The sequence below is a fragment of the Neopsephotus bourkii genome, unplaced genomic scaffold (assembly GCF_033783945.1).
Source record: "Neopsephotus bourkii isolate Nb327-2 ecotype Australia unplaced genomic scaffold, CSIRO-AGI_Nbou_v1 NB_1760, whole genome shotgun sequence".
Taxonomy (NCBI): Eukaryota; Metazoa; Chordata; class Aves; order Psittaciformes; family Psittacidae; genus Neopsephotus; species Neopsephotus bourkii.
In genome coordinates, this window is record NW_026902234.1 from 1,518,987 (window position 1) to 1,544,316 (window position 25,330).

At 38.3% G+C, this 25,330-nt stretch overlaps 1 protein-coding gene across 2 annotated transcripts in view; it reads right to left on the reverse strand.

Annotated features, from left to right (window-relative positions):
- Nucleotides 1-25,330, reverse strand: part of GABRG3 (gamma-aminobutyric acid type A receptor subunit gamma3) — a 315,420-nt gene that overhangs the window by 131,219 nt on the left and 158,871 nt on the right. The window contains exons 4-5 of one of the 2 annotated variants that reach the window (XM_061377594.1): nt 13,591-13,781; nt 10,192-10,274 (exon numbers count right to left, since the gene is read on the reverse strand). In XM_061377594.1, the coding sequence (XP_061233578.1) occupies nt 10,192-10,274; nt 13,591-13,781 (274 nt within the window). Of the gene's footprint in view, nt 1-10,191; nt 10,275-13,590; nt 13,812-25,330 lie in introns of both variants that reach the window. The other variant, XM_061377593.1, reaches the window with a different exon arrangement.

Genomic DNA, 25,330 nt, shown 5'->3' on the forward strand with positions numbered 1-25,330 from the left:
CTTTGGTCTCTAACTCTTAATCATAAGCTTTCAACATGCTTGTGGCTATTCTTCAGAGACAGCTCTTCACATGCTATCCAGTTTTTGAAGTAGAGGGCAACCCCTATGCCCCTCCTTCTTCACCTGTTGCTTCTGAACAGCTTATAGCCATCAATAGCTGCACTCCAGTCACTGATGGCTATAAGGTGGCTGGTAAAACATGGCTATATCCTCTTATGATGCAGCTATTACAGAGCATCAAAACATTCCTTCTTGTGTTAAAAAATATACAAAAGAGTGTGAATGTCTCCTGATGCTCAGTATATCACAAATATGAGCTCTTTGTTCAGAAGTTACAAACACAGGGCTGCTGGGAGTTTACAAGTAATGGACCATCCTCTCCATAAAGTTCAGATTCATTTGCAAACCATTTATCACATACCTAAGCAAGCAATTAAATTAATAGGTAGTATATAATAGGTGTTACTCTACGTTGGAGGGAGGAAAGCCATTTTCTTGATTCCTGACATGCATTTGTGTCACACTGACAAATGTGCTTAAAAAAACAGAATACTCACATTGGCTCATGATAACATGCTTAAATGGGATTTGGCTTCAAGTAACCACTGAATATCAAGAGATTGGTGATGAAAACATGGGATCTAACAATGCTTGTCACATGGCAGAGACTCCAGGGCCTTTTGCTGATATACTCAGCTGTCAGACATGCAATCATCCACCTGCCTTACTTCAGCATTCTTATTTTCTCCTGACACCATAAGCTACATACATTCTTGCTACTTATATTCTTAGCTACATGTATTCCTGGAAAAAAAACAATTAAAAATTGTCTCATAGGCAGGTTTTCCCATCTCTAAAACTGTTTGGCTGTTCATTGTAGTTTTTATTTATTTTATTTAACTTTTAAACTTTTTCTAAACTTAAAATTTAGAAAAATAATGACTGGCTCCTTTGCGAAGCTAGACTGCACTTGGGAATTTTGAGACTTCCAGTCTCCTTCTTTAAATATAAGTAAAAGCTGGGGGCTCCTATCCCTGATATACAGTCACCTGTGTTAATCTCCACATCCTGGAATAAAAACTCTTCTTCGGCTCTGTAGCAGATTGCCTGGAGAGTTTGTGCCATGACATGGGCCTTCCATCTTCCCAATGCAACTATGCAGGGTAAATGGAGACACCAAGGAACCCTGGAAGACAGCTACAAAACTGGGGTAGATGCCAGGCTCCTGGAATAGCCTACCATCAATCCAGAAAGTCTCAGGAACAGTTTGCTGGATGCAAGATGTCATGAGTTAAGCATTTTAGGCTTCACTAATTAGCGCTTGCTTTAATTTTACTCTAGGGTCTAATTTTTGCTGGAAGTAACAGCAGCTGCTGCCTCTCCAGCCTTCAATCTCATGGAGAAAAATCTCAAGAGTCACTATAAAAGGAGAGAGATATTTAGTCTGCTACTAGTCCAAAAACTTAGCTCTTTGTGAGAAACAGAAAAGCAAGGGATAATAGTTGAATTACTCACTGCCATCAACCCCCCCTGATCATCAGAGAGGCAATGGACAACCCCCAACCTCAGGAAGCTTCATTGCTTTCTCATGAAGTTTCACTGTTTTTTTGCACGAATTTGTGTATTGCTGACTATCAGATCTAATATCAGATTAACTCTTATATCACAACATACTGCATACATTCGGATCAAGCATTGAACCATATAGCTGTAAATGTTTAGAAACTTTTCTCTGATATACTTCGAGCAATGAGACAGAAGACTAACAGAAAGATTAGTGCCATGGTAATATTATGATATGTACTAGATTGGCATTAATCTACCATAAATTAGGTATATATAAAGTGTAACTTTAGAGGGAATGTACTTATACTATAGATTGATTAATTTCACCAGTTTCATAGATATTAAGTACATACTTGTCATGTTTTAAATCCAGCTGACAACTTAGTGCCACACAGCTTCTTGCTTACCCCCACCACCCCTCCCTGCTCCCTGGGCGGGATAGGGAGAAGAACTGAAGGACAATAGAGCTCAAGGGTTCAGATAAGAACAGTTTAATAACTAAAGTACATACTACTACCAATAATAATAATAACAATAATAATAATAATAAGGGAAATAACAAGGGGAGAGAATATAATCTTAAAGGGGAAAGGAAAACAAAACAATAAACACAAGTGATCCACAATACAATTGCTCACCACCCACTGACTGATACTCAGCCTGACCCGAGCACTTATCAGTTCCTTCTGGGTAACTCCCCACAGTTTATGTACTGGAAACGACATGCTGTCATATGGAATAACCCTTTGGCTAGTTTGGGTTAGGTGTCCTGACTCTGCTCCCTCTTGGCTTCTTCTCCTCAGTGGCAGAGCATGAGACTGAAAAGTCCTTGATCAGGGTAAATGCTATTTAGTAACAGCTAGAACATTGGTGTGTTATCAGCACTGTTCTCAAACTAAAGCCCAAACACAGCCCTGTACCAGCTACTAGGAAGAAAATTAACTCTATCCCAAATCAACTCTATCCCAAAACCAGAACAATGCTATTGGAGCAATCAGATTGAAAATTTGCAGAACTTCCAAAGCAAACTAACTTCTAAAATTTTTATGAGTCTGCTTGGCTATAAAATAGAGTCATAAAAATATAAAAGATATCTAATGCATCATCTCTTATGCATCAAGAAATTTGTTGAGTTGATGCAAAGGGCTAACCGATGTACGGGGGGTAGGTCAAATTGCTTGCTTAAATGTTACTGCTTGCTCATGCTTATTGTACTTGCAGTGTACAAGGGGGTAGATCAAGCCGTTTACTTAACAATGTTACTACTCGTTCATGCTTATCGTACTCGCCGTATATGCTAGGACAAGATATAAGGAAGTGGCTATTGTTAAGAGGTAGGGACCATGACTTGATTCCCATCCTTTGGATGCCTAATCCGGCTGAAATTGGCGCTGCACTTTGGACAATGACCAAGCCTCTAGAGAGCATGCGTAACAACTAAGGGTGAAAAGTTCAGGCTTGAGGAAGACTCATCTACTTCATCTTGATACCCTCGCCCACGACCACTAGGAGGCACTGAACAGGCACAAAGGACTTCTTATCTCATTATAATACAAAGTGGGAATAGGACATGAATATGTATAGGTGTGTTGGGAAACCTCATGCATATGTATAACTTTAAAGGGTAAATGTAAAGGGGAAACAACACTGAAGTGCGCATGCCTTCGGAGGAGCTATTCGCCAATGCATCCTCAGCACTGAATAAAAGCATACCTCCTTCACAACTTTAATGAGTTGTGGAGTCTATCCACGCCCCAGAGTCACACACAGAAAAGGTAGTGAATTAGCCAGTAGTGACCCAACAGTGTGTGCCTGCAGCCCAGAAAGACAACCATATGCTGGGCTGCATCAAAATGAGCATGACCAGCAGGTCAAAGGAGGTGGTCCTGTCCCTCTGCTCTTGTGAGACCCCACCTGCAGTACTGTATTCAGCTCTGTGGCCCCAACACAAGAGGGATGTGGACCTCCACAAACAAGTCCAGAGGAGGACCATGAAGATGATCAGTGGGCTGTAGTACCTCTCCTGACAAGACAGGCTGAGAGAGCTGGGGTTGTTCAGCCTGGAGAAGTGAAGGCTTCAGGGAGACCTTCTACCAGCATTCCAGTACCTAAATGGGACCAACAAGAAAGCTGGAGAGGGACTTTTGCAAGGGCATGTAGTGACAGGACAAGGGGGAATGGCTTTAAACTAACAGAAGGGAAATTTTGTTAAGAAATTAGGGAAAAATTCTGCTCTAGGAGGGTGGTGAGACACTGGCACAGGTTGCCCAGAGAAGCTGTGGCTGCCACATCCCTGGCAGTGTTCAAGGACAGTTTGGATGGGGCTTGGAGCAACCTGATCTAGTGAAAGGTATCCCTGCCCACAGCTGGATAGTTGGAACTAGAAAATCTTTAAGGTCCCTTCCAACCCAAACCATTTTTTGTTCTACAAGTAGTCAAGGAATTGGATAAATATTTGATTCTCAAACAAACAATATATTATTTATGTTTTTAAAAAAGAAACATTTGCAGGGAATATCAGGTAAACCTAAAATTTACAACTGCCTGAGAGGAGGTTGTAGAGTGGAGGTGTCTGGTTTCTTTTCTCGAGTAATAAGTGATAGGACAAGAGGTAATGGTCTCAAGCTGCACCAGGGGAAGTTCAAATTGGGTATCAGGAAAAATTTATTCACTAAGGCAATGATCTGGCATTGCAACAGGCTGCCCAGGGAGTGGTGGAATCACTCTCCTTAGAAGTATTCAAAACTGGCATAGAGGCTCTTAAACGATTTAGTGGTAGACTTGGCAGTCATGGGGTAACGGCTGGACTTCATGATATTACAGGTCTCTTCAAACCTAGTTGAGTCTGTGATTATAGGGAGACCTAACAACTGAGCAAAGCAGTAGAAGATTCCACTCAGAATAGCTATTTCAATGAAGAAAGGAAATCACTCATGTAAGTTTATAATATATTTCAAATTCACTATGTCCAGGTGTTATTGTTGGTACCTCAGGAAAAATTGCTTAGGAACTTTAATGTTTATAGGTTAACAAAACAAAGATCCCTACAGATTTATGTATTCCTCAAAAATCTTTGTAATGATCCACTTGTCTTTGAATACTGCTTTGCACACAACACAAGGTACTCTTAAAAATGTGTAATTAAAACAGTGAAGTCTAAAAGAGGGCAACAAATATAAGAAGATATGGAAATGTCTGTGTATGAGAGGGATTAGCAGATGAAGGGGAGGAGGGATTTATCACAGATATGTTTCATGTATTGTATTCACAAATTGCCATATGAGAGACAAGTAATATGTTAAATACTGTCATTGGCAAGGAACTTTCAGATGCCAACTCTTCTGTAATGGTATTTCTTTTATCCTCGTTCCAATGTCTCTATATTGACTATTACCTGGATCTTTTATCCTCATTGCAATGTCTGTATATTGACTATTATCTGTAAAAGACAGCCTTCTGAAGAGAAGGAAGAATGCATCCTGATACCTTAATTTCTACTTCCTAAAATAGGAAAAGCTACAATAGCTAAAATACGTTTGTCACAAAACCTGAACCAAGAATTCCATTTATGCACCATGATCTGGTTCAGCCCATTACAGTGAGCACAGATGGGAAGTTCAGATGAGGATTAAAGCTCTTTCTACACATTGCAATGCCTTGCCAGCATCTTTAATGAAACTCCTTTTGAGATATGAACATTAAGCTGTTTTCCTTCTGGCTTGCTCTTCATCAGGAATAAAATTCTGCCCTCAGACTTTATTAATGATTTTGCTGATGAGATTCATGAGATGAAACAAAGCACAGCTCATTCCACAAAACCAGCATTTACTTTTCTAGGCTAGGAGAAACATATTAAAACTTGCGATGACAGCTAGTTCTGTTAGAAAATTAATGATATGAGGCTCAAAGTACTGATTGCATAGCCATAAGAGGTTTCATGTTCAAAGGGGGGAGCATTTGATTGAACTGAGTTTATATTTAGAAAGGCAGAATCTGTTTCTTTCAAGCACTATGTTAGATTGGATAAATTTCTTCCAAATGCAGTTCACATTTCCTTACTTTTTTTGTGCAATAGTTTGCAAGCTTTTGTACATCACTTAGAAAAACACAAACCCTTGAACTTTTAGAAGGCTAAAAGCAAGTGTTTAAAGACCTGACTGAGCAAACTGGACCATCAATAGCTGGAAATTTTGCTTTACCCTATTTTAAACTGAACTGAAAACACTTTAACTGTTAATGAAACTTCAGGTGTATATTTTAGTGCTTCCAGACACGATCACATTTTCCTGCCTTACAGCAATACTCCAGTAATGGCCAACTCAGGACACTGTAGACCTTCTCACTGGGGAAAACGTAAGTAATTGGCTATAAAAATGTCATAATTTCTATTGCCTAAATCTAAGGTGTTTTTTAAAATGAACAACAGTGTCTGGAGTTTGATCAGAACAGCAGCAAGAAAAATAAAGGAATGAAAACCCATTAATCAATTCAGTAATCATTTTTATTCTGATGTCTTGCACTGTAGCTTAATATTGCTGCATTTGGTAAACCCTGAAGCATGGCCTTTGAGATTGTTTCAGGTCTTAGGTATGCAGCCAGCACTGATTTCCACCTTAAGTTCCTTGTATGTAATTAAAATGTTAGTTGACCAGATGCTCTAAACAAGGTATAATGTGTTTGTTGGTTGTATTTTTATATGACTGTCATATGCTGTTGCCTGGAGGAGTGTCATGAATTTACATTAATCTTGAGCACATGGAAGGGGAGAGGAAATGAAAATTTGTGCTGGGCTGAAAAAATTAACACCTTAACAATTGCTGCTGAGGTGTGGGTACAAACATGATCAAGTTATTCTGCAATGTGCCTAGTCCTCTTAAATTAAGAAAATCCAGAACATTCAACAGTCCTATAGTGGCTGACAAAGGAAAGGAAAACCAACCATGTAGGTCAGCTGGAAACCTGTCGTGACTCTAATGGAAAAGAATTTCTTCAAGTAGCTTAGCCATGAGGCCAGTTTTGCCTACTATTTAGTGTGAAATGTTCTTACTCCCTCAGAATAAAAAAAAAAAAAAAATTATTAAAAAAAGTGGCCATTAGTACAGCAGGATCTCATTATCCTTAATAGCTCCCAAAGCATTTTTCTTTCAATGATTTCCCAAAATGCTTTTGAATCCCTGTAGAATTTTAGCACCCACAGTATCCTATGGTGGGAGTTCCACATTTAATGTGTTTAATTTCTCATTTCCAGCCTGTCTTTTGCTTCCTGTGTCTTATTTGTTTATACTTGTGCTGACATGAATACCTCTTCTTCCTTTTTGATGATTATGTGAATCTTAGCGACCTCAATAAACTAAACTTTACGGCAGAATCCTGAAATTATTTCCACAATCCTCAAATCAGTGCTGAAAAAGATAACCAAGACAGTTTAATATGCTACTTGAGTACCAAAACTAGCAAAGCAGTGTCCATTGGCTAAGAAGGATAAATTCACCCAAAGAAAGAATCTCACTGACAGAATATGTCTATGCAGTAATATATAGTACTTTATATAAAGAAAATATGATCATATAATATTTGATAAAGCATATCAAATTGATATAGCATATCAAAGATTGCTACACTGGGGTCAATTAGCAGCACTGATTCTTCATATTCACAGGGAAACACATACATTCATACCATCTGTTGGCACTGGTGCCTGTGTTGTAGCATCTCTGTATTAAGGAATCCTGTTTGTCGCATGTGAATGACCAAACCAATCTGGTACAAAGACTAGGAAAGAGCTGCCACGTTGTATAGCAGCCCTGCATTATTCCACTGGGCTCAGCTTTTCACATAAGCAGTGTGCTAAGTGCACATCTACATAAGAATGACAATGAAAGACACACACCTGCAACATGCACTAATATGCCAGATGATTCATCTCACCACCTGAAGCACATACAAAACTTACAGAGAGTGAGTGAAGAGCTTTCAAATTATTTCAATACTTTCTAATTCCTATAAAAGAGACTACAGAACTCCAGGAACCATTATTGAGCAAGATTTTCCGCAGGAAGTGGTAGGTAGGTTTTAGTAATTACTGTTAGCACACTGAGATGGTCTCTTGTGCGTAAGATGCTGGTTTTGCCATATTCATCCTGGCAACCAGACCCAGTAGAGATCAATATTCTCACCAAAGGAATGTCAGCTGTCCCCACAGCAACAACAGGGTTAGGGTGTGAATTAAATAACACTAGAGGAAAATAAAATGATTTAAGATTACTTTCACATTTCTGTAATATCAAGGGAAATTTATATAAAAAGTAAGAAATCTCAAATATTAACCTTCTTCATATGTGTGTAGAGCTGCAGGGAATATTCTTCTAAACTTGTGCTTTTTTGTGCTTGCCTGCAGTGGAAACTGCGAAGATTTGTCTGCATGCCAGGGAACAAGCAAAAAGGATGCTGAGGGAAGTGAAGCTGTGCTGTGAATTCTACAACCATTTTTATCTTATTCAAGGACATATATCTTGGAATCTGTAATCAGCTTGTTCCCTCAGAAACTTGTCATAGCAGGCAGTAATAAATCATTCAGGCATTCATTCAGTCATAAGTCCCGCTGAGTGGCATGTATCTAGAGACTGCTATGAATGTGCACACCACTAAAATACAACCGCGTTCTGAAACAAACAAATCATACAGAGAATGTCCTGCTATTATGATAATAGTAGTGCTAAATGTGTTGAAGAGAAGAACACAATTCCATATGAACCTAAAGAAATAAATCCTTGTTATCAACGTGACTACAAAGGCTGACAAAACTATACAATATAATTTAATATTTCTCCATGGGGTTTTCCATCTGACAAAAGACTACACAGAGAACATATAGAAACTGTGACATACTCAGCTTCTCCTTCATCCTGTGTAATCTCCGTAAATGTTAGTACATGTATGATGGCAATACATGTGTATTTTCAAGAGCAGAAGGGCTCTCAGCTAACAGATCTAAATTATGAGGAACCTCCGCAAATCAGGACGTATTTGAAACTTTGCCATGGAGCACAGCCTTCTGAAGTTCCCACTGATATCCTCTCTCTTTAAATAAAAAACACACAGCTTGACTTACTTTCATTCTTCAACCGTCTAGCTACCAGGGAATGCAAGGTTTGAAGCAACTTTCCTGTTTATATTAAAGTTCACCATTTTCAGATATTGCTAGTGCAGGACCTATTAAATTTATGTGGTAGGTTTAATTAGTATCTCTGGACTGGGATTTCATTTTTAATATCACACACTCCTTTCCCAGTACCTCAACAAATCAACAGCAGATTGCCACAAGGTAAGAGAAGCATTATGCACTAACTAAAGACAGCTGAGGTGCATACAGTTCAGTGACAAGTGTTCATTAGTAGAAAAGGTCATTTGGGAGCTATTTGCCTCTTGTTCAGTTATGTCTTGTTCAGAGTATGCATATATTGCACACATCTGAATTAAATCCACCATTGTGTTTTTTTGCCTAACCTCACTCATATGCATAGGTGTTAAAAATGGCAATTTTGTAATGATGTTTGGGGGGGAAAGGGAGATGTTTACACTGGCAGAATTTTTAAAAACATTTTCCTGGGGAAAAAGAATAATACACACTGGATTAGCTGAAGTTTAAATCCAGTTTCTGATTGAGGATCACTGTTTGTATATCATAAATGGAAATTAATACCCTACTATCACAACAGCATATCTGATATGAAGGCATTAAATAGTGTTATTATTCAATCATTTTTAAGAGATGATAGAGAAAATGCCGTTTTCTAAATAAAAAGATAGAACAATACATTTCCTGTTCACTTTTGGAGAACACAAATCCTCAGTCTTGGGGTTTATCAAAATAAGTATTTTTAGTTGACACTTTTACAAATGTTGGTAAAACATCTGGTTTTGTGGCTCTGAATTACAAAACTGTGCAGGTATACCCACTAGCAGATAGCTCTCAAGCTTTTTTAAATGAATCAATATGAAGATAACTTCTCACAGTAATATTGGACCTTACTATTAACTCACCTGACTTTCGTTCTGCATCCATTTCACCAAAGTATTTGTTTTGCCTGAGGTAGGTTTTAAATGTACCAACAACACTATATACAATACAACACTGGGACTACTTGAAAAGCCGAGGAATAAAAGGAAAATGAGATTCACAGTAGTTACACCATTTATTTTATTATGGAACAGAGAGGCATTACCATGTTACTTGCTGTAAACTCATATGTTCAGAGATTGCTAGCTGTGCGTCTCCCCTACAAAATGGCAATTTCTATTTTCAGTTGCATGTCACATGATTTTATAGGTTACCATAGCAAAGACTAGTATGAATATCTGCTCCTGCTGAAAGTTTGACTATAGTATGAACTAAAAAGGCTGGTTCTGGTAAAAATAACAAAGTAAATCTACAGAAGACTTCATGTTTCATGGCTGAAGTCCATCCACCAGGATTGCTAGAGAGGAAAACAAAAGTTTCCTGAATATTTATGCAAATCTAAATTTCCTATACCTGTCGTGGAACGGTTCAACAGAAATCAGAATTAAACTCATGCCTCTGAATACTAGTCATTTAGAACAATGAGGCATCAAAGCAGTACTTACAGCTAGAGAATATCAGAGGGCAAGAGTGTTCATCCATTGGGAAGTTGTGAAGCTGCAGCTGGCACTCAGCATTGATGGTAAGCCTATGGAGAAACCAATCATCTATTACTATACAGCAGCACAATGAACGGTCAGGGGGCGAGGCAGGGTAACCTTAGGTATCATGCAACAGCATTTTGACGTCCATAAGTAAGTCTCAAAAGGAAAGGACTTGATTTGAAGATTGTTCATTGGCCACATAGGTCTTACCCAAAACAATAATAATTATCTAAAAGCACAAATAATTTCAGACACATCATTAAGAATTTCTTGATACCCAGAAATCTGTGTCTATGTTTTTCTCTAGCTAATACATCATTGAAAGATATGGGATGAAAAAAACTATTGTTTACAAAAATAACAGGAAATACAGAATGTAATTCCACAAAACTGAAAACTCAGAAGGAATCTTATAAGGAACATTCTCCACATTTCCTTAGAGTGTGAATGTAAAATTCTTTCATATCCCAAAACAGGCAAGGAAGAGGATGGAAAAGCATGGAGAGTGGTTGAATCTTGTACACTTTCTTTTGAACACAAAACTCTAATAAACACACAGCTGTACCAGGGCATATAGTAGGTATCTCTCGCATGCCATAACAATTCTGACAATTAAGTCAGAAAAATCATTTTTGAGTTACAAAGTGATATCAATGAACAATGATCATTCTTAAATGTCCATCATATTTGAATAATCATGGCAGTCAGGTGAAGTTCCCGACGACTGGAAAAAGGGAAATATAACCCCCATTTTCAAGAAGGGGAAAATGGATGACCCAGGGAATTACAGACCAGTCAGTCTCACCTCTGTGCCTGGCAAAACCTTGGAGCAGATTCTCCTGGAAGGAGTGCTAAGGCACATGAAAAACAATGAGGTGGTTGGTGACAGTCAGCATGACTTCACTAAGGGGAAATCCTGCCTGACCAATTTGGTGGCCTTCTATTATGGGGCTACAGAATAGATAGACAGGGGCAGAGCAGTTGACGTCATCTACCTGGACTTGTGCAAAGTATTTGACACTGTCCTGCATGACATCCTTGTCTCTAAATTGGAGAGATGTCAATTTGATAGGTGGACCACTCGGTGGATAAAAATCTGGCTGGATAGCCACATGCAAAAAGTTGTGGTCAATGGCTCAATGTCCGGCCGGAGACCAGTAACGAGTGGTGTCCCTCAGGGATCAGTATTGGGACCGGTCTTGTTCAACATCTTTGTCGCTGACAAGGACAGTGGAATTGAGTGCACCCTCAACAGTTTGCCAATGACACCAAGCTGTGTCTCAGTTGATACACTGGAGGGAAGGAATGCCATCTAGAGGGACCTTGACACGCTTGTGAGGAGGGCTGGTGCCAACATTATGGAGTTTAACCATGACAAGTGCAAGGTCCTGCACCTAGGTCGGAGCAATCCCAGACACAGCTACAGGTTGGGCAGAGAAGAGATTCAGAGCAGCCCTGCAGAGAAGGACCTCTAGGTTTTGGTTGATAAGAATATGAACATTAGCTGTCAATGTGCACTTGCAGCCCAGAAAGCCAACTGTATCCTAGGCTGCATCAAAAGGAGTGTGATCATGTGATCAGCAAGTCGAAGGAGGTGATCCTGCCCCTCTACTCTGCTCTTGTGAGACCTCACTTGCAGTATTGTGTGCACTTCTGGTGTCCTCAACTCAAGAAGGACATAGAACTGTTGGAACAAGTCCAGAGGAGGCCCACGAGGATGATCAGGGGACTGGAGCACCTCCCATATGAAGACAGGCTGGGAAAGTTGGGGCTGTTCAGAAGAGAAGGCTGTGTGGAGACCTCATAGCAGCCTTCCAGTATCTGAAGGGGGCCTATAGGAATGCTGGGGAGGGACTCTTCATTAGGAACTGTAGTGATAGAACATGCAGTAATGGGTTCAAACTTAAACAGAGGAAGTTTAGATTGGATATAAGGAGGAAGTTCTTTACTGTAAGGGTGGTGAGGCACTGGAATGGGTTGCCCAGGGAGGTTGTGAATGCTCCATCCCTGGTGGTGTTCAAGGCCAGGTTGGATGAAGCCTTGGGTGATATGGTTTAGTGTGAGGTGTCCCTGCCCATGGCAGGGGGCTTGGAACTAAATGATCCTAAGGTCCTTTCCAACCCTAACTATTCTATGATTCTACGATTCTAACAGCTCTTCCTATGTAAAAAAGAGGCTGACCTGAGTGGGCAAAATGGACTGAAAACTTCTTTCACAAGCTAAAAATGCTTATTCAAACAATCCACTGGGTCAAGTATTACCCCTTTTTTAGCTGTTTTAGAAGAATTTTGCAGTCCATTCAACAAATATTCTCTTTAGTGACAGCTAAGTAAGTCTAGCTTCTGTTAGGTAGAAACCTAACTTGCTGTGAAATACTGAAATAGGACTTAATAAAAAAAAAACACCCCACAACTAAACACAAAAGATACCCCAACCAAGCAAAAACCCCATCAAAACAAAAAATAAAAACCCCAGTCCAACTAAGAGGGTATTGGATCTGACATCCTAACCCTGAACTTTTATCTAAAGGCTACTGAAATAAGCAAGAGCTGTTTACACTGGAGCAAGACTAAGAACAGAAGGGAACTAAAAATATCAGTAGCTTATCTAGCTATTTAATTCCTTTCTTATTGTTTGCCAAAGACTTTCTATTGAAGCCCAAGTGCAATTGCAATCCTGAGCAGAATATGCTTTTGCACCGAAAGGGCTGAACACAATCACTGGAGAGAAAGTAGTATAAAAGGGATGTTTCTGAAACAGCTTGCTGTGTGGAATATGGCTTATGGCAAAACTCCCTTCTGAGCAATTCATCTCTTCCATGAGTAAACACATATTTTGATCTCCACAGACTTTTTTATGCAAACATATACAGTATTTCTAATACCACAGAGTTGATGGTATCACAAAGATAGAAAAACTCTAAAAGCCTTTCCTCAAGCAATTCACCATGCAATGAGATATTACAGAATATCTTTCAGTGTGACTTCTTTGAAGAATCAAGTAATGGCATTAGCATGAATCTAGAAATATTTTATCCAACCCTGAATCTAAGTCTGATCAGAAAGGTTTCTGACAGGTTTTATGGGACTACATGCCCTTGATTTTATTATAGGCACTAGAAAAGAGAACTTCTACAGTTTAGACAGACTATTTCTCAAAGTTACTTTTTTTAGAAAGACACAAGTTTGGTTTTTTTTAAACTCAGCAGTACTTATGTCTGAATATTTCATATTTGTCAAGCATGGCCGGGTAAGCATCACGAAGAACACAGCAGAGGAGAACAAAGATACCACTGAAATTTACTACTACCACAGCAGAGATAAGAGAAGTTTTCATCACTGTAACTCACAGAGTGCTCACCTGAGAGTGTACAAGATCTTGCCATCATTCCATATGCGGAGGAGTTGGTTCGGGGTGGTGATCCAGTGAGCCTCTGCCGTCTTTGAGTTTCGAAATATTGTGTCTGGGATCCAAATCAAGCCAACCATGTTGCTGTTCAGAGTCAGTATTTTCATGGTGCTATTGAAACGAAGACGGCTATCTGTCCACGTCTGGGCAAAAAATATATCAATTTGATATTCCTGCAATGAAAGCATACACAAATTGAAATCAGTTCCACATTTCCTACTATTATTTGGTGTTTGATAAGGTCTATCTGAGTGTAAAGCATCAGGATACCTTCTGGACAATGGATCTATGCTTTCCTTTTTAGTCCCTGAGGAAATACATATATATATATTTACCTGTTTTCCTCTTTTTTCCCTACTCTAGGTACTTTAGAAATCAGGCCAAAAACCTCACTTGCCTTGGTCGTGTGCTGTAACAATTTCTGCACCTGCACATTCTTTTCCATTATCTCTGAAAAGTCACAGCCACAAGGTACAATTTGCACAGACTTCTTTGTTGTAGGGCAGACTGATATAGAGATGTGAAAGATGAACAGGAGCAACACATGTAAGCTGGAGAATGGTAAATTCCCAGTGCCTTTTGGGGAGGAGGTTGTGTAAGTTCAGTAAATTAATTGTTCTGTTTGTTACCAGTTGTTCAGCCACTCTTTTTCAGGCCACAGTACAGCAGAATTTAAGACATGTTCATGCTTCTTTATAGACACCTCACGTACCCCGAATGCTAAGAGCTGGGTGGTCATTATCTTACTGCCCTGAATAGGCTAATATCGTAATTTACATGAATCTCATCTTTTCACTCAGTGCTTACTCTTGTGTTTTTGTAGGTAAGCAGTCATAACAGGTGTATATGCAGAAATTAAAATATACATAGACAGACAAAATTATATAGGTGAACATACAAACATGATGTTATGTTTTTAATACCCAGTAGAAGAAACTGTGTAAACCCCCAGTATTTGAATTGTGAATTTCAGCCAGCAGAGGATGGAAAAGCTCACATTTGATTTGCTTGTGTTCCCTTTCCACTTTCCAGACTGCATTATCCGTGAACCCTGTGGAAACAGCCATCTGACTGTGTCATGAAGTATCACAGGGCTGGCCACATCAATGACAAGGAAGGTGTTTGCTTATGTGTCACAAAGCCTATGCTCTACAGCACAGGCTAATGCAGGGGCTGTGGATAACCCAGAGGAAAACATCTCCTTAGCTCCCCTGGTAGATGCACTCTTGGTATATCTGAGCAAAGGAAAATTTGTGGAAAAGACTTTGTGGAAAGTCTGATATGTCTTTGACTTTGGTCACTCTGAACTTGCTTTTATTGCATTTTTTGTTTGTTCTTATTCTTTAGGTTTAAACAGGAAGGGGTAAAAAGAAATGTTATTACACAAACAATACTGTATATTTCTGTATTTACACATAGTTAGAAGAGCTTCTGTGCCGAACTGAGGACAGCGTTTATGCTCAGAGCCATCTCGCTCTCCTGCACTATTACATTTTTGCCAGGCTATCCTTCCAAAGCTGACATTATAATACCAGGAAACCTAATTCACTCACACTGTAATCCTAGTCCAAAATACGCTCTGGCCCTCTCATTTCTAGATGGCAAATGATCAATAGATGCATAAGTGTGCTAGCATGTATCCAAATAACTTAGGATCACCTAAGGAATTAAAGCCTAGCCACCAAAGGTATTAAGGACCATTTTTCTTCACAGCCTATCTCACTACTGTTTTTCACTGCATTATTTTCTTAGGGAAGCTGACAGATTTAAACCTGGAGACCTTTTTTTCCATCTTGATGAGCAGAAAATTGCACACCTCCAGACCCTTAGAGGATACAATATAATGCACAAAGGGCACCCTTATTGTTAAAAAAGACAGCATTAATTCACCAGATTTTGAGATGGTAGAGTGCAGATCTTTTTTTTTTTTATCTTTTTTTTTTTTTTTTTTACAATCAGGTCTGTATCATTTTAGCCCTTGAAAGTTCAGTAACAACAGTTTGGCACATTCAGCTTCTATAGAGACAAATATGCCAGACGTGTCTATGGGTTTCTCCAAATACTGAGTGAGTAGAGTTGGTTTGTTTTTTTTAGCTCACATGTGAGAATCAGTATTTATAGCATCAAAGGCCATTTGTATACAGCTGGCTAATGACAGCGCTGTCTTTTTACAGGACAAGTTTTTGCATGATATTCATATTTGAAATTATTTTATATGAATGCTTTATTCTGACTAAATTTAGGATCAGACATAATTGTCCTATAGTATATTTTACATTTTTCATGATATTTAGGATTTAGGATATTTAAGATTTTTACTCAGGGAAAGAAAAAAAACAAACAAACCAAACCCTTGAGCTCATAATAATGTGTTCCGAAAAAATACTGCAGCAAGATATGAGTAAAGTAGGCACCAACACCAGTTGGTCTGGATCATTGTAGTTTCCATCCAAGTAAACTGCAGCTAGATATGAGTAAAGTAGGCACCAACACCAGCTGGTCTGGATCATTGTAGTTTCCATCCAAGGAAACTACCCTGGATGAGAAATAGATTACGTTAGCCCAGAAGCAGGGCCATGCTAATACCACTGTCCAACTCCCATTTTGCATCTCCTTTACTTATTTCTGCAACTAGAACATGCCAGAAATGATCATTATTTAAAATACCTCTGCAATGGGCCACTGTAACTCCATTCACCTTAATAAAAACATTTCAACTCAAAATAAATGGTTCACAGATCTTCTGAGATTCAATTAAAAAATGCATCTTTTTTTAAACTGAGATCACCAAAAGCAAAGCAACTTTTTTTTCATTAAAGTCAAAGTCATCTGAAATTAGTTTCATTGACTTTTTCAACACTTAACACCTACTTTTTTATTTAATTTACAATATAAAGAATGTACAAACTACAAAATAAAATTTTCCCAGTAAAAAATTCCACTGAATATCTAAAATCTAATTGATTCATTTTTATTCTATTAAACCTTTTAGAAGGGAGCATTAGATCAGTACATCCTTTACATTAATCTTTGGAACTGCTCCAGTCTTCAACCAAGCAGTTAACGGGGTATTGATATTCATATATTCAATCTACTAGGAAGGGACACTTTCAAAACTGGAACTCAGTTCCTCACTTGTAATGGAGCTAGTAATGGAGCTAGGCCTGTGTACACCCCAGGAAAATTATCTTTATCTTCACTGACAAGATACTCAGTTCCTAGTGAAGTCAACAGCTTCCATATACTGCTTTGCACAAAGCTGGTAGAGTGGTCTCCAACACACAGCATCCAACAAGAAACTGCCAGAAGAAAGGTTTCTATGTTGGTCTCATATGCAGGTTAACAAGAAAGGACAGCTTTTAATTTGCTAGCTAATGCCTGCTATTTAAAATCTTTATGAAATATAATGGTTGCACTAAGAGAGTTCCAGCACGACAACAGGTTTTAGTGAAATGATGCCTTAGATGAAGCAACATCCTACAACTCCAACAGTATTTTTTATGTTCTGTTCTACCACTGCACCACAAATGTTGTTAATATGCTCATGAAGCTTTCTTTTCTTTCTTTTCCTTTTTTTTTTTTTTTTTTTTGGCAGTAACCATTGACTACTGTAATGAACACAGGAAGAAATAAAAAGAAATAAAAATTTTCAATAAGGTGTCTTCCCAGAGGCAGAAATGTGGAGCTATACTCTTCATGAAATGATGCCAAGTTATCTACAGTAAAGTGTTCTGTCACTAAGTTTTCTTGTCTTACATAAACCTAAGTTCCCACGCTACTACAACAGACTCAAGATTCTTCCTTCTTATACCACACATTCACACCATGCCTGGAGGAACTGAGCAGCCACAGTTCTGAAAAGACATTCTCTTTGAAAAGAAGGGCCAACCGTATGGGGAAAAATACGTCTACAAGTTAACATGAAAGGAAATACTAGGGGAATCTTATTTCTTTCAGTACACTACATATTTCTGAAATAAAAATTAAATTTCTCTTATGCAAAATTTCATTATAAACCTGAGGGGACTGACAAAATAATAATGTATTTTTAATGTTAATAATTTCATTATGCTTATCTTTGAAAGTAATTTCATAAAGCATGCTATATGTTAAATTCCCCACAGTTCAAATCTTCATCAAAATGGGAAATGCTTGATGATTCCACAATCTGTCCAGACCTGATTATATAATGATTTTTTTAAATAAGGTAAACAATTTTATTAATTTGAAAGAGCAAGAATGTGAAACTAGAATATGAGAATGGCTTCCAGTCAAAGGCTCCTGACATACATAAGCGCTCAGCTGAATTACTAACTACACAGCATCAGGACTTTTAAGAAATTTTAAATTATTGATAGCTTTTCAGTAAAATGAAATCAGTTTATTTGTATCTTGTTTGATCACCTGAAAATATAAATCCTCATTTCTGGCAGGTAATGTGTACCTCTGAGTGAAATTCATTTCCTTTCTTTTTTTTCCCTGATGATGACTAGCTTATGAGCAAGGAATTTGTCATCAGTTCTTTTTTGCAACTTACCCTTAAACTAATGCATTATCTTATACAGTTAATCATGTAAAAAGAGAGTTTGTTCTACTTGCACAACATACTTGTAAGAAACACTCAGTTCAATCTGAAAATAATATGTAACTTTCTGTCATTGAAAATATTTCTATCATCATCTCCAACAAGGTTATATTTGAAAGTGGAATTTTAAAATTTCACCTTGACAATGCTTACTTAACTTCCAAAAGTAACTTCTAAACCCAAGAATACAGATTAGGCTTTTATGTATTTCTTTGCATTCAAATTTTATATACTCTCCTTTAAATCTGAAACTTTGCTGTGAAAAATGACTGAATGAGATGAGGAAGTGACTGATTTTGTTTTTTTTCTAAACCAAGTGATGATTTAACTAGATAGTATCTTTCTGTTTTATGGTTATGTACAGAGCAATAAGCCAGAGATGATTTTTCTTTCTTCCTTTCTATTTATTTGTTTGTGGACAGGGAACATAATGGAGAGTTAGCAGTATTACCTACAAATAACTGTGAGTCAGGGTTCAACCTACTTGATTTTAGCCAATTCTTTATGTTTTCAAATATTCCTAATGTGATTTCATTAATGCCTTGAAAATAATCAAGCCAGCGGTGAGTTATTTGCCCCTTAACGGTGCAGGAATGATTAATATTTGGAATACCTTGAAAGTGCTATTGTTTGAGGCATCTGTACTCACAGAGAAAAAGATATGCTTTCCACCAAGTCTTTCATTGTTTTCTCATCCAAAAGAGGAGCTCACATGTTACTGGCAATACATGAAGCTTTTCTCCTACCATGATGTATCATTTTATCTGTGGGTTAATCCTGGAAAATACAATTTAATTGGCTGTCACAGCCAGGTAATCTATGTGAATGACTATGGATAATGGTATAGTATGCCTTTGTTGCTTCTGTTGCAGCCTGCTATTTTCTGCATTTTCACAACTACTCACAACAACAATAACAGCAAAACCAACAACAATAAAGAGTATTGCCCTTGAAACAAATGTAAGAATGTCTTGCACGATAATTTCCAGGTTCTTACTATTGCCTACCAGAAAATGCACCATCACCTCAGGACTCCATTTTCCTACACTTTAGGAAGCCTTCAGGCAACTAATGTTATTTTTTCTGATTAATTTATAATTATTTCTCTAACTCTTCAAAAGTATTTATTTTTTACATTTTTAATCTTGATTGATGATGGGGTGAGACAGTTTTTTATTAAAGCTATTATTGGGATTTGCATAAGACTGGTAATCAGCTAAAACATAATTAGAGTCCACTTATGACTGATTGTTCTGTGCCCTTTGCACTCTTTGTATATCACACCAACACCACCACACACAGTTTCCCGTAAGCTTGAAACTTGTCTAATAAATTGTGTGAGGGATAAAATCTCCTTTAGTTGCCAAAAGTCTTGACTTCACCAAAGTGGGCAATCATTTTTATTAGTCTTACACTGTTCTGGAAATAATTATTAAGCTCCTCTTTTATACTTCAGTCTAAACCATTCAGTATGAAGTATGCTCAGAAAAAAATAATGGTAGAACCTTTTACATATAAACAGCATCACAGAAATGTTAAACATTATGGTTTAAAGTTGAGGCATGGCACAGGGCTGTTTAGGCAAACAGGAGGGAAATGGGAGCAAAATCAAGGCTGGGAGTCCCTCTTTATGCATTCACCATAGACCACAGGTGAACATACCAGGAAATGTTTGCTCTTTATGCCCTTGCTGCGCTTGGGTTAAAAGTACAAAGAGAAGCTTTTTGAGATACTATGTTTTATTAGGAAATGCCCCAAACATCGATGCAACACACATGACATCTCTTTATTTAGTCCGCAATTTTGCGCACTTGAAGAACAGTACGAGTGGGTACTCTTTTCAGAGTCTGAAGCTCATTTTCAACAATACTTTTTTCCAGTCCAGATCACTGCTGAAATAAAAGTTTAATCAACAACTGAATTTTTAAAGATTACCCTGCAAAGGGCTGATTCATTCAGCCACCCCTTTAGTTGTGTGTGTGACAAGTGTGAAATGGTCACCGAAATACAGGATGAGTAGTTCCCTCTTCCTGAACCAGAACATTCACACGTCTAATATCAAAATACCAAGAGTCATTCTGAGGAGCACTGCCCACGTTTAGTTTTCCTGATTCGTCATACCTTACCCTGAATATGTGGGTTAGAAGGAGAAGACCACTGTCCTTTGTCCAGTGGAACATCTTCTGAACACACTGTTGATCATTTGAAGAGGTAAAGGCTGTGCTCATGGTTAGATTTGATCTTGATGGAAACAAATATTCTGCAGCAATTGCTACATGATGTGTGCTGGTTGTTTCCCAGACTGCATAGTGCACAGTTTATAAAAAGACAGGAACTACAGTTCATTCCAGGAGAGCCCTGGAAGGCTCAAGATGTTACCTTCACATTACTCTGCGACAGGTATTTGTTGTTTTTCATCCTGTGCACAACTTGAATTCTAATTTTAAAAATCATAGAAAAACACTTAGATAGCCTGTGGGAAGGAACTGAAAGTAGTGGAATGGTCTACCATTTTCCAGCAAAGCCATTTTGAAGCCTATAACCTTCCCTTTTGTGGTAATAATGCAGAAAGAAATAAATGAAATCTGCTGGAGAACAGCTGGTAAAATAAAGTATTTCATGTGCAGTGCATGTTCAGAACTCTTGTGGTATCATCAAGACCAACACAAGCCTTCTTGTATGTGTCCTGAAAGTTTACCTTGTTTTCAACACTGCTTGCAATAAGCAGAGTAACGCCATTAGGGCTGCCTGCAACCTTCCCTGACGTATCTCTGCCAGCTTGGAGCTTAATCTTTTCAGAGGCTGCTCAGCAGCCAAGTGTGGGGGATTTACTTCACCCTACGTATAACACTGGATTTTGAGGCCTAAGGGACAGCATATAGTAGCTTACCTTCCCGTTCTCCAACAGTCTCCTTTATTTCCACTCTCTCTGCTTCTGCACCTCCTCCTCCTTCAGCTCCTATCTTTATTCCTAATAATCTCTATGAGGTGGAAGAGCTCAGGAAACATGTCCCCATTTTTGTGATATTTTTTTTTCTTAATTTGATTTTTCCCAGCAGCATTGAGGCTGCAACTTCAAAAGACTCTCCCCCCCCAAAAAAAAAACAAAAAACAAAACCCAGAATGATTAGGTTTATGGTGGTAGTTAAATATATAACTGAAAATTTTCCAAACTATTTTATGTCTAGAAATACTTGGAATAACTTGCGAATTTATGAGAATTTGCTTTGATACATTCAGAAATTTACAAGCAAGATGGTTACATAGAGAAAATACAATGAAAGAAGCAAAGTCAACACTCAGATTGTCACCATAGATATAATGACTATTCAGGTTAACAGTGGCAAAACATTCCAGCAAGCAGTCACAATTCTTTCCATAGCTGAATGCTCTGAGTCAAAAAAAAAGCTCTTCTCATCACTGCCTCAGCAGGAGTCTTGGCGAAGGAGGACGGAAGCTCGCCTTCTTCGTTATAGCATTGTTTTCTACCTGCTTTAGGAGGTTATTTCACTGATTTCTTGCCATTATAAAGACTGAAAGACAACTAATCTCACACTAAAAACAAAATATGCAATTATCGTGTAGTATTTCCTTTCCCTGAGAAAACATTCATAGTCTCACTGCACCTATTTTGGCTCCTTGGAGGCCAGCTGTAGTCCTGCTGTACTCCAGATAACTTCTTACACTTAGTTAATGGAAGGGCTGAACATGTTTCTCGTGCCAATCCCCTAAAGTCCCTTCATACCTTCTCCTCACTCCTTCACTGATGGATTAACCCTTCTGATTCAAACAATCATTTCACTATCAGAAACACAGCATGAAATTAGAAAGAATGCAGGTCATTTTAGAAAAACAGCTATAAATCTATTCTCTTTCCATCTTTTTTGGTGGAATACTCTTCATTCTTGCTGAATATTGTTGCTTCCCATTTATTTTGATACTCTACTGTTAACTTCTGTTTCTTTGAGAGCATTACCAGAAACATTCTGATTGCTATGATCGTGCCATAACTGCATTTCCACAGCCTCTTCTCTTAGTGTGTCAAGGGGGTCAGGGCTCATGTCCTGCTGCAGACAGGGACTGATGAGAAGCTCTGTCTTTTATGAGCGTTAACTACATGTCCTTAAATTGGGGTACTTCAGAAAAAGGGATGTCCAAAGCATGCAAGCAAGTTGCAGGAGAAGTAGAGGTGGGTGATAGATGGCAATGGACAGACTTGATCACTGTTATCTTGTGTGCAATGTAACCAGAAGTGTGAATCAGAATAGTCACAAAAGAGATTGCTGCTGGAAGAAATTATGTTACGATTGACAGAGAAAGTACAGTGCCCAATCTGACCTGTAATTCTGTAATTTGAGGCTTTACTAAGTCAGCAGACAGGTTTCATTTTATAAGAGAGAATGGAAGGGGGTGGGCAGGAGGGAAGAGAAGAGAGAGAGATAGATTCCAACTGCATAATTAGATATGGTAAGAAACCAAGGTTGTTAACTTGTGACTTTAGTAAGACAAATGCACAAGGACATACTTAACTCCTGAGGAAATAGTAAAGAAATAAAAATGAATTACCACTGAACATAAGAAAAAAAGAAAGGAAATTAAAAGTCTATGACCATATGTTAATCTCTGTACTTAATCTAATAAAGTACACTATTAAGGTCTCCTAAGGATACTTGATATCTGAAGAAAGTATAAAACAAATTATAAAGATACTCAGTAGTATTCACATATTACAACAAAATATGTATCAACTTTATAAGCATAGTTCCTGAGCCATTAGATTATTCAAAACAGAAGTTGAACTTCCCTGTTCATGAAAATAAGTGCACTCTCAAAACCTGCAGACTTTATGTGCATAATCTCTGTATATTTTATGTTTGCTTTAATGATGAAGAGAGGGCTTTTTTGGCCAAACAAGTGAACAAACATTTTGAAACATCTTTTATGGAACTGGCAAACTAGAAAAGCAAAGGTGGCCATGATGCTTTTATGTGCACTGTCACTCTTATCACAGGAATAGCTGTAAAAGAATGGAAGATAGGGCAGTGATGAAAAAACAGACAGGATCAGGTACAGTGAGGGTCTCATGCAGAATCATGAGCAAGAGGAAAGATGATAAGGAGGATTTTGTAAGGAGACAGATGGCAAAATCAGATGGGTAAAAGTCCTGTTCCAGCTGTTCCTCTCCAGCTCTCCTGAGGTTATGTTACATTTTAAGAACCCACATACCACTTTAGTACAGTACCCAAGTGCCCTCTTAGATAAGCAAGAGGAGTGGAGTTGCTCTCTTATGCTTACAACACCCTATTTGGGGAAACAAATAAGCAAACAAACAAAAGTTATAACATTCTTCTACTTTCTCAGAAGCCGAGATATTGAGGGCATCTGTGTCTTCTCCAGGGTTGAGCAGGAAAGCTACAGCTCACCAAGGATTTAAACACCATTCTTTCAAAACCTCTCCCATTTGAAACCACCCTGCCACCCATCAGTGAACATCTTCAAAGGTCAAAATAAATAAATGCATACGATTCTGCATTTGTTGTGCTTTTCCTCAAAAGAAGCACTAACTTAGTGCTATAACTATCACCATAACTATCACTACCTCCATAGCTGAATAAATGGAGAATATAAACATAGCTTGAGTACCACACACCCAGTCATTCACCTTGCTGACTTCCTTTCACTGTTCCTACCAAGGTAAATCTGCCACAGAGGCAGCTAAAACTAAGAAATGTAGACATGCACCAGCTGGTGCCGCTCAGTCTTGAGGAAAAGCATTGGTCCCTGGACATCTTTGATTTAGCATAATAGACATACCCAGGTCACAAAGTCTAAATTCATTACAACACAAATAGGATCCAAAAAGAAAGCTTAAAGTGCTGGATGACAGAAATCAAGTAAGTAAATAAAGGAACAGTAAGGAAGTTATATCCTGTATCCACAGGATGCAAATAGGTGTTACCATCATTAAACAAAAAAATGAACAAAAAAGCCAACTGTGCACAAAAGAGTAGAAAAAGCTCATTTGTAAAAGCCCTCATTTGCATTTGAGAGAAATGCAAATGTTTAATTGCTCTAAAAATGAGATCAAGACTGTTTTGCCACATAAGCACACAGAGACACTATAATGAGAGTCTCAGCTGTGCTCAAGCTTTACTTGCTCTTGGCCTCCAGAGGATCAGAAGTAGCCCTTCACCCCTCTGCACTGCTCGCTCAGACAAAAACAGACCATTCTCAGCTTCTGCATTACTGGAAACATTCTTTGAAGGGAGGCTGGGACTCCTTATTCAGTATATATAACCTTTAAGATTGTGCTGGCTGCCTTCAGTGGACTGATCCTAGCCCTCCCACATTTCCAAGCTGAGGACACTCTGGTTTACAGCTTATCTCTTCAGAGGAAAATATGGCAGGCAAATGTCTGTAGGCTTCTTAACACCTTCACAGAGAAATTTCAATAGGGTAAATACCTGTAGGCCTATCCTTGCCTCAGTTTCTTCACCTCTTGGGCATTTTTTTTCTTTTATTTGATCTGTTTGTGTGGGTGGTTCCAACTCCAGTCATCCAGGTCATACTTCCTACCAAGCCTTCTTACCAAGATGGTTTGACACTCAAAATAGCTCTGTCTCCCGTCATTACCCTACCTTTCAAGCTGAAATTGATCAAACTCTAGCTTCCCCTAGATTTTATTCCATTACATTTTGATATGAGACTCATATTAAATCACTTATTGACACTGGTAATTCTTCATAGTCCCTAGTCTGGGGGAAAAGTGACACCACATGTAATAGTAGATGGTTGATTGCCATTCACTAGGCCATTTAACGATAGAAATTTCAAGAGTCCAGGCTGCCTCTATCAGTTTTATATGAGCGCATTCCTCTTATACTCACAAATTCCATCACTCCTCAGAGGGGGAAATTCAAAGGAGCCAACCTAAACAAGAAATTGTAAAATCTATCTTGCAAAGTTTATTCGGGAAAAAGAAATACAGTGATGCAATGATGTCTAAGATAAACTTACTCCCTAACATTGTTCAAAGTTAGTCCCTAATTCAGCATCTCTTCTAGTACTGCACAATTAGTAACTGATGCTGGCATATAGTTTTTTTCA